This window comes from Oryctolagus cuniculus, chromosome 1 (genome assembly GCF_051225735.1).
Source record: "Oryctolagus cuniculus isolate XC-2025 breed Fujian yellow rabbit chromosome 1, ASM5122573v1, whole genome shotgun sequence".
In the NCBI taxonomy this organism is placed as follows: Eukaryota; Metazoa; Chordata; class Mammalia; order Lagomorpha; family Leporidae; genus Oryctolagus; species Oryctolagus cuniculus.
Genome location: NC_142867.1, coordinates 45,745,596 through 45,755,030, shown reverse-complemented (window position 1 = coordinate 45,755,030; position 9,435 = coordinate 45,745,596). Strand labels below are relative to the sequence as shown.

The 9,435-nt window shown below is 49.0% G+C and overlaps 1 protein-coding gene across 2 annotated transcripts in view; it reads left to right on the top strand.

The window, feature by feature from the left end:
* Nucleotides 1–8,209: 8,209 nt before the first annotated feature.
* Nucleotides 8,210–9,435, top strand: part of NELL1 (neural EGFL like 1) — a 1,050,155-nt gene continuing 1,048,929 nt past the window's right edge. For both annotated transcript variants that reach the window (XM_002708986.6, XM_002708985.6), the window contains exon 1: nt 8,210–8,409. In XM_002708986.6, coding sequence (XP_002709032.4) covers nt 8,355–8,409 — 55 coding nt within the window. In that variant the 5' untranslated portion in view covers nt 8,210–8,354. The remainder of the gene's footprint in view (nt 8,410–9,435) is intronic.

Below are 9,435 nucleotides of genomic sequence, written 5' to 3'. Positions count from 1 at the left end.
TTGAACCAGGCCAGTTCAGTATTTTACAAAGATAAAACAAGATGAGGAAGTGTAGAGGAGTCTGGTAATTGTCTGAATTTAGGCCACTCAGCCAAAATATGACTTTTCTATACTCCCTAGGAGCCAGGTTTTGTAGCTAGCCTTGGTTCTGTTTCTTTACCCTACACTGAATCACACCCTTGCTGTGTTTTTATCATGGATGGATTGTACTACTTGTTTCTTGACTTCGGACTTTGCCATGCATTTGTGCTTTGGCCAGTAGCCCATGAGCAGACGTGGCAATGTGCCAATATTGAGCCTGGATTTGAAAAGGCCTCATCTATTTCCATTTGCTCTTTGGTGCCTCTTTGTGCCACAAGAATAACTTGTCCTGGCTAGTCAACTGGCCCAAGGAAACTGAAAGGAACATGGAACAGAGACAGTCAATTGAAAGTCAGACCTGAAGTGAGAAGTAGGACCCATCTCATTACTGGAGCCTGAAGCTCAAGTGGCAATCTGAGACCAGCCTGGGTGAACTGAACACCAGCCCACCTGAAGATATATGAAAAAAAAATGCTTAATGTTGCATGCCAGTGAAATTTAGTGGTTTGTTATACAGCAGTAGCTAATGGATACATAAAGAACGGCCATGTAACTAGGTTTTGCCCAAATATAAGTGGAATTGATATGTGAATTCCTAGGCCTGTTCTTCTTCGCCCCTTCATTGTCTTGCACATTTTTCTTTCTGGAATGTGGATTTAATGGCTGGTGTACAAACAGCCATATTGAACTGTGAAGACAAGAGCTGCATTCTAGGGGTGGTGCAGATGAGCTGTGGAAGGAATGCAGCTCCCTGAGGACTTCATAGAGCCACTAAATTAACCCTAGACTGTCCAATTCTGGAATCCTTTTACCGCAGAGCGTATTAGACATCTATTATTTAAATTGTTATCACTTGGGAGTTTTCCTGTCATATGAAGCCAGATGGCAGTTTTACCGACACAAGAATAAAATGAACTGGGAGGACCAAAAGGAGACCCAGGGAACCACTGAGGAATGACAGGGACTTGAGTAACTTTGCTGGCAAGGAGCATTCCTAGGCTGTAAGTCTGGAAAGCAGCCCTGTGCACTGGGAAAGACCACTTCTATTTTAGGTAGAAGGGCCTGGCCAGTTTCATGAATCAATGTGATAGGTTGCTGTCTAAAAAACGACACAGGCTCTCCCTGCTCAACAGTCTCTCTCCCACGGCACCATCCTGTGATGTGAAATCCCTCTCGGACATCTGCATTACTCTGGAACACTTCACTTTATGTAACTCAGTGTAAGTAAGTTGAAAGGATGCTCTCCTCCTAATTTTGTTGCAGAGCAATGGCAACAGCACAGAGCACATAGGACTTTCTAACATCAATAAGGGGTCATTTTAAGACCTGGAAAAGAAGGCCTGGGCGAATGCTTTCTGGTGGCCCTGAGCCACCAGATGACAGAAAGAGCCTTCATAGAGGACAATGTGAAAGTTGGTGTAGGGGACCATCTCTTCCCTCCACTTTTGGTTTCCCTGGTGCGGGATCTTCCTCAAACCTTGGATGCTGCTGCCTACTCTCTCATTTCTTGTGAAGGAGGGTGGCAGCCATTGGTCCTTATTTCTCTGTCCACATCAGTGGGAGCAGATGGCTGTAGCAAGGTCTAGCCCAGTGGGAGGGCAGATGGCCAGTTCATTTTGGCTTTCTATCAGCTTGTGCTCTTCTAACATTGTCTATTTTAATAAAGGTGATGATTAGGCTTCTAGCCAACTCTCTTGTCTTATTTCTCAATTGATTCAGAACTCATGTGGGGGAAGATGCACCAGATCTTAATAAGGAGACTGAATTTTGCAGGCTTCATCCAAGAGAAACAGCACAGCTTGGTATTTTAGTATACAGGTTTGAAGCTTGACCTAGCCACTTCTTTGGCTAATGGCTCAGTTTCTACATTTGCAAAATAAGTTTAATCCCAGCTACCTATGTGGGTGGTTTTGAGAAGTACATGAGTTAATCCATGGAAAGCACTTACAGCAGTCATCAACACATTATTAACACTTAATAAATATAGCCAGCACCAAATCTGGGCAGGGTTGAGATGAAAATCTGATCTATGACAACATGTACTTACTTAACACTTAATAAGCCTAGATATGTGCACACCTTCAGACACCCAAAGCTCATCCAATATGATTTATGTGATGAATTGGAACAGTTTCACTCAAAGAATTATGAGATGCCTTTACCTATATGTCTGTCTATTGATTTTTTTTTACCTATTTTCCTATAGATCTATACTTAGCTTTGTTCAAAGTGAAGCTATAAAACCAAAGGACAATACTTAATTTAACAGAATATAGGACTTGGTTGTCATTGAAATTGATTGTAGTAATTAAAGAACACATTTGTTCATACAGAATTCACGTATTTATATAGAAACAGAGGTACTTGCCCAAATACTCTCATTCAATCCCACTTTATGAAGGTACCTGAATACCAGGACATGAAAATACTCATCCAAGTGTAGCTTGCACAGTTCTACAGAGTACTGGGGCTGCTAGGTTTAAGGAAACTTGGGTGTTTTTATAATCTCCTAGGCTCTGCCAGAGAATTGGCACTTGCTTTCCTTTTCTAGCTGTGCTGTCACAAAGCTCTACAAATGAGAAAACTGAAGACAACAGAAACTTAGCCTCTCACAGATTTGGAGATTAAAAGTGTGAACTCAGCCGTTGGCAGGGCCACACTCCCTTCCCAGCCTCTGGGTTAGGATGCTGCTTTGCCTCTTCCAGCTCCTGGTAGCCCCAGGCAGTCCGTGACTGCAGCTGCAGCCCTTCCAGCTCTGCCTCTGTTGCCACATGGCCTTCTCCCTGTGGGTCTTTTCTGTTCTTACAAGGACATCAGTCACACTGAATCAGGGTTCACACAAATGACATCAGCTTAACTTAATTACATCTGCAAAAATCCCATTTCTGTGTCAGGTTACGTTCACAGATTCTGGGAGCTTGGATTTCAACAATGCAAGCCATACCAGCACCATCCTTTCAGTTTTACTGTTTTACAAAGAAACTTGTTCTGTGTCCATGAACATGAAGGTAGTTGAAGGACTATTTGGACAAAGCAACCTGACTTAAGGAGGTGGAATTTGGAGGGCAATAAATAATTGGACAGTTTCTTAGGTTTGGGTGTCTGTAGTATAGGGTTTCAGTTTGAAAACTAAAAAGGAATCTTTCTCACTTTTCCTTTGTGGAACCCTCTGCTCCATGGAGAATCAGCCATTGAGCAGCTCTGGAGGCCTGTGGGATGAGGTGGCCTGGGTGCTGCCTTGGTGAAAGCCAGTGAGAAGGGTCAGTTCCTGCTGCTTCCTGTCAGAACATCTCGATTCAGACATTCAGCACACAATATGTCCCAAGCACTGTTCTTGGTGGAAAAATACGGTGGTAATCAAGAAAGACAAAAGCCCCAATCTTGGGTAGGCATTTGTTAAAGTATTTAAGCCAGTGCTTAAGAGGCCAGTATCCCATGCCGGTTCAAGACCCATCATTCCACTTCTGATCTGGCTCCCTGCTAAAGCATCTGGGAAAGTAGCAGAATATGGCCCAAGTATTTGGATGCCTGTCACCCATGTGGGAGACCCTCATGGATGGAGTTCTTGGCTCTTGGTTTTGGCCTGGTCCAGCCCCAAGCCTCAGGGCCATTTGGGGAGTGAACCAACAGATGGAAGAGTTCCCTCCTTGTCTCTCCCTCTCTGTCACTTTGCCTTTCAAATAAATAAGTACATTTTTATATATACAATATAATTATATATATATGATAAGGGAAAAAACTCCAAATCTTGGGGAGTTTGCATTATAGGGACACAGTAATTAGTAAAAATATAAATCATATTATTGCAGATATAATAAGCACTTTAAAAATAATTCAGGGTAAGGGGCTGGAGAATACTGGGGGCAAAATTAGACGTATCTTGAGGGAAGAATCTCCCTGAGGAGTCAACACTGAGTAGAGATGTGAGTCATGTTAAAAGTGAACCATATAGGGGCCAGCACTGTTGCAAAGTGGGTAAAGCCGCCGCCTGCAGTGCTGGCATCCCATATGGGCACTGGTTCCAGTTCCATATGGGCGCCAGTTCGACTCCTGGCTGCTCCACTTCTGATCCAGCTCTCTGCTGTGGCCTGGGAAAGCAGTAGAAGATGGCCCAAGTCCTTGACCCCTGCACCCACGTGGGAGACCTGGAAGAAGCTCCTGGCTCCTGGCTTCGGGTCAGCTCAGCTCCAGCCATTTCGGCCAATTGGGGAGTGAACCAGCAGATGGAAGACCTCTCTCTCTCTCTGCCTCTCCTTCTCTCTCTGTGTAACTCTAACTTTCAAATAAATAATTAAATCTTCAAAAAAAAAAAGTGAACCATATAGAGATTTATGGAAACACACTCACTTCAATGGCCACAGCTGAGCTGATCCGAAGCCAGGAGCCAGGAGCTTCCTCCAGGTCTCCCACACAGGTGCACGGGCCCAAGTGCTTGGGCCATCATGTACTGCTTTCCCTGGCCATAGCAGAGAGCTGGGTCAGGAGAGAAGCAGCCAGGACTAGAATCAGATGGAGCTCATATGGGATGCTGGCACTACAGGTGGAGGCTTAGCCCACTACTCCCCATCCTCACCAACACCATTATCTTTTTTATTGTAGCCATTCTAGTGAGTGTGAAGTTTTTTAATTTTTATTTTCTGGGTGGCTAAAGTTGTTGAACATCTTTTCATACGTTTATTGGCCACTTGTGTCTCTTATTTGGAGAAATGTCCATTCAGATTCTTTGGGCATTTTAAAACTGGTTTTTGAAAAATGAATTCATTAAATAAAAGCTTTAAAAAAAAACTGGTTTTAAAAAATTGTCTTCTAGTATTTAGTTGTAATAGTTTTTTAGTAGGTCTAAATCCAAATTAGATATATCTTGCAAAAATTGTTAATGATTTTCTTTGAATCACAAGTAATTTTAATTTAATGATATAGCCATATTACATCCAAGATGCCTAATAGGTAGATGTATATGTAAGCTTAGAGTTCAAAAGAGAGGCTGAGGTGGCCGGTGTTGTGGTGTAGTGGGTTAAGCCACTGTGCCAAGTGCCAGCATCCCATTTTGGTGCCAGTTCAAGTCTTGGCTGCACCACAAGTGCTTGGGCCTCTGTACCCATGTTGGAGACCTGGAAGAAGTTACTGGCTCTTGGTTTCTACCTGGCACAGCCCCAGTCGTTGTGGCCATCTGGGGAGTGAACCAGCAGATGGAAGACCGCCCCCCACCCCGTCCTTCTCTTTCTCTCTCTCTCTCTAACTCTGCCTTTCTAAATAAATCTTAGGAAAAAGAAGTGAGAAGCTGGGGTAGAGTTGCACATTCTAGAGTCACCTAGGTGTAGATATTCTTTAAATCCACGAGGTTGATGAGAATAACAAGGAGTGAGTGTGGCTGGAGGAAAGAAGGCTGAAGACTGCTCCCTCGTGCTCTCTACTAGTTAGGGGTCAGGAAGAAGAGGCAGACCAGTGATCAAAGAAAGTCACCGGGTCCCAGAGAAATCATGGAGGTAGGCCATCCTGATGGGGAGGGTGGACTTGGGACATGCCATTGCATAAGCCAAGTCTCCTTGTTGACAACCCACCACTAAGCATATATGGAACCGTGGTAGTTCCTTCGTTGTAACTACAGAAATTTCCTAGGCCTACTATACTTAGTCTAACAAGCCTACACACTGCAAATGCCCACTCAAGAAATGCACTTACGAGAGATTGAAGTCCTTAGCTATCTAGGAAAGATTTATGACTTTGCTGAGATTAACTCTTGTTACTGTTAATGGAAGTGATGCTGCAAAGCTATAATAGTACATATGTCTTTCTTTCTTTCTTTCTTAATGGAACAAGCTACAAGCCCCATCCCACAGGACCAGCTAATTACGCACAGACATGGAGATAGAGACAGTTAAAGGTCTTACCCAGGCCACTTTTTCCCTTTTCTGGGGGTACACTAAGGCTTCTAGGGGTCCTAGGGTTTCTTAGATCAATAGAAGGGCCTTGGTGGAGATGGGTATTTAGCCTAGCTATTGAGACACCTGTGTTTCACACCAGTGTGCCTGCATTTGATCTAGCTTCCTGCTAAGGCAGATCCTGGGTGGCGGCTGTGATGTCTCAAGTAACTGGGTCTGACACCCAGGTACGAGTGTGAGGATTGAATTCCTGGCTCCTGCATTTGGCCTCAGCCCAGCCTTGCCCTGGCTTTTGTGGGTCTGGGGGAGTGAACCAGTAAGTGGGAGTGTGCACGTTCTCTCTCTCTCTCCCTAATACATCAAAAAGATTTTAAAAAAGAGCCTTGGAAACAATAGGACAAAGCCACTAAAGGCTGCAGAGGAAAGGGAGAGGTGGATCTCACAATGCAGCGTGGTGTGTGGTGTCCCTGTCCACAGGGCCCAACTACACTGAGGAAATCCTATTTTCTGCAAGGTGTGTGATTTTAATGTCAGCTTTAAATGTAACCTGCTCCAGGCAGAAGGAAAAAGTCCTGACACTGTAATGAAAACACAGAGTCAAGGCAGACAGATCCCCTCTGGGCCTGAGCTGAATCCTGGTAGAGCTGGAGAAATCAGCTGAGCCTTGACATCAGTTTACCTCTTCACCTTTCAGCTCAAGAGAGAGTGTACGGTATGTTTCTTGGATTGCAATTGCATTTGCATTTGCCAAGGGGACCACAATGTAAAGGGCCAAGTGGGACAGTGGCTTGCATACAGAAATATCCAGAAAAATAGGGCAAAGACCAGAACCCTTCTGTCCTAAGGAGCTGTGCTGCTGGTCTGGAGACCTGCCCTGGGGCTCCCCGCTCTAAATTATGTAGGGATTAAGGACAGGGCAAGTGAGAGGGGGCGCAAGAAGTGAGCAGGGCAGGTCCTCCGGGAAGAAGGTTCCAAAATGTTGGAATTGGTTCCCAGGAAACAGGTTCTATTCAGAAAAGTTCCCCTTTGTTTTCCTCTGGGGGTCCCTGTGTGTGTGTCAGAGGAGTCGGGTGGGGGTGGGGGAGGGGGCTCCCAGAAAGCAGAAGGGTGAACAAGCTGGGAGCTTTCAATCATGTGGGCTCCTTTGGTCAAAATGGGAGGTTCTGTCATTTCTAACTTCCAGACTTTCCATTCCATTGATAAATACCATTCCCGAATGGAAGTGGGACAACAGGAAATGGGCCAGAGGTCTCCAACTTGGGAGAACTTTATGGGAGGGGTCCGGGACCAGAAGGGGCCATAAAAAAGGTGGAAGGACCCTTCTCTTACCCACAGGCCAGAATCAAAGCTCAGCTTTTCTGTCCAGAGAAAAGTGTCCCAGAGGACTTGCAGGAGAGACCAAAATGTGACTATGAAGTGAGAGTGTCTGACAACATCATCAAGAAAGTCGCACAAGGAAAAAAAAAATGGTGCGAAATTTCCCCTGTGTGGCAGCATTTGCCCTGCGGAACGAGGTTTGCAAATAGACTCCCCAAACCCCAGCCGCAGCTCACTCCGGCTCGGGGACCCTGTTTCTGCAGCCTCCACCTCAGCGTTCTCGCCCCAAAGTGTAGACCCAGTCATAGGCGTCCACCCGCAGAGAGGGGACAGAAGGCACAGGTGGTGAGCGGGGACCCGGGCATGGTTCCCCTCAGGTATTCTCCGGTCCCTGGCCACCTTGTCACCAGAGCGCATCTCGATAATTGTTTTTCGAGGAGGACCTGGACACGCCCTGTGGCGCCGTGTTGGGCTGCGGTTCCTAGAGGACAAAAACCCCACCCAAGAGGGTTCGGTGGTCTTTGAACTTGGCGGGGGGTGAACTGTGGCAACTTGCAGCCGCTTCCCCAGCGCCGAGGCACAGAAGGCAGCTTTGCTGGGCTGGAGCGTGTGAACCTCCAGCTCTTCCTTTTCGGCTGAGGGTCCCGGGACTCTGGCTCGGGTTTGCTCCTGTGGGTAGCAGCGGCCGCCGCCGCCGCCGCCGCCGCCGCGTCCCTCACAGCTCTGGGGGCGAAAGAGGCAAATTGGATCAGCCCCCAGCGCCGAGCGCAACCTGCCGGAGTGGCTGAGCCGCGCGTTCCCGCTCCAGCTCCGAGGCCAGCGCAGCCGCAGCGGGGGCCGGGGCCCGAGCCTGGAGTCGCCGCCGCCCGCGGTGGGGGGCGGGCTGGGGGCGGGGCGGCCGGGGCCGCCTTCCCGGGCGCGATCCCCGAGCGCAGCACCCGGCGCTGCCGAGCCACCTCCCCAGCCGCCTGCTAGCAAGTTTGGCCGCTCCGATCCCGGCGCGCCTCGGTACACCGGCGCATTTCTTTCCTCCTGGCTTCGGCGTGCCCCTGTTGGCGGGGACCCTTCGGAGCGATGCCGACGGATGTGATTTTAGTTGTGTGGTTCTGCGTGTGCTCCGCTAGGACAGGTAAGCACGGCTGGGGCGGTTGGAGGGACCGGCAAAAGGGGGCAACCCCGCAGCTGTGCCCAATGCCCACACCGGCGTAGGGGGAGATCTGGAGCCTAGCTCTGCACTGCTCTGGGAGGGGCGGTCTCCTGGATCAGTCCCTTGGATCTCTCTGTCCTGCTAGGGGTAATGGGGTGAGAAGTGGGACTCACGAGCAGGAAGATGCTCCCCGGTGCGCGCCTCCTTTCTGGGGGACCTGACCCAGCGGATGCAAGAGTGAGGGGCGCGGCCCAGCGGTAGAACCCTCAGCAATCAGCTTTCTGGTCCCAGGGAATCAAAACCTGCAGCAGGGCGGGCCCACGAGCTCCACACCCCCGAACTTGAAAGGTGCGGTAGAAATCGCTCCCTGAGTGGTGGAACCCGCAAAGGGAGCGCTTCCGGCCGGCGGGCGCGGTCAGGGCCAGGGAGGGCGCGGCAAGATGAGAGGCTGCGGGAGAGCTCTGGGATCCCTGGATCCCTTGATCCCTGCTGGTCCTGTCCTGACTGTCCCCAGGGGAGCTCCAGGAGCAGTCTCTCCCCCGCCAGCCTCCGGTCTCCACGGCCTGGGCCAACAATTATTGTGGGGAAATTGAAAGAGTGGACACAATCCGGGGCGATCTCCCAAGCTCCAAACCATGTTTCTCTGGCTGCAATCGCAGGTTGCGGGGCGGGGAGTGGCAACAAGGATAACTGGCGAGATCCTCTTAAGTCCTCACTCCGTCTGCCTAGGGAGACGCAGTTGAGAGGACTCGGAGCGCACCTGCTTCCTTCCGCCTCCAGCGGCTCCCCTGCCCCCAAGTCTTCTGGGGTTCGGCTGGCAGCCGCCGTCTTCAAGCGTTCAGTAGTAGATACAAGGAGGCAGGGATGAGAGGGGTGGGGTAGGAAACGGTAAAATTAGGGGCTTCCGACTGGGGGGAGTGTCGTTGGTCTTCAGGCTGGCGCAAACCTCCCTGAGTGCGCCCTGTTGACTTTGCACTCCAGAATAGATGTGTGGCCCTTCCCTGTGGC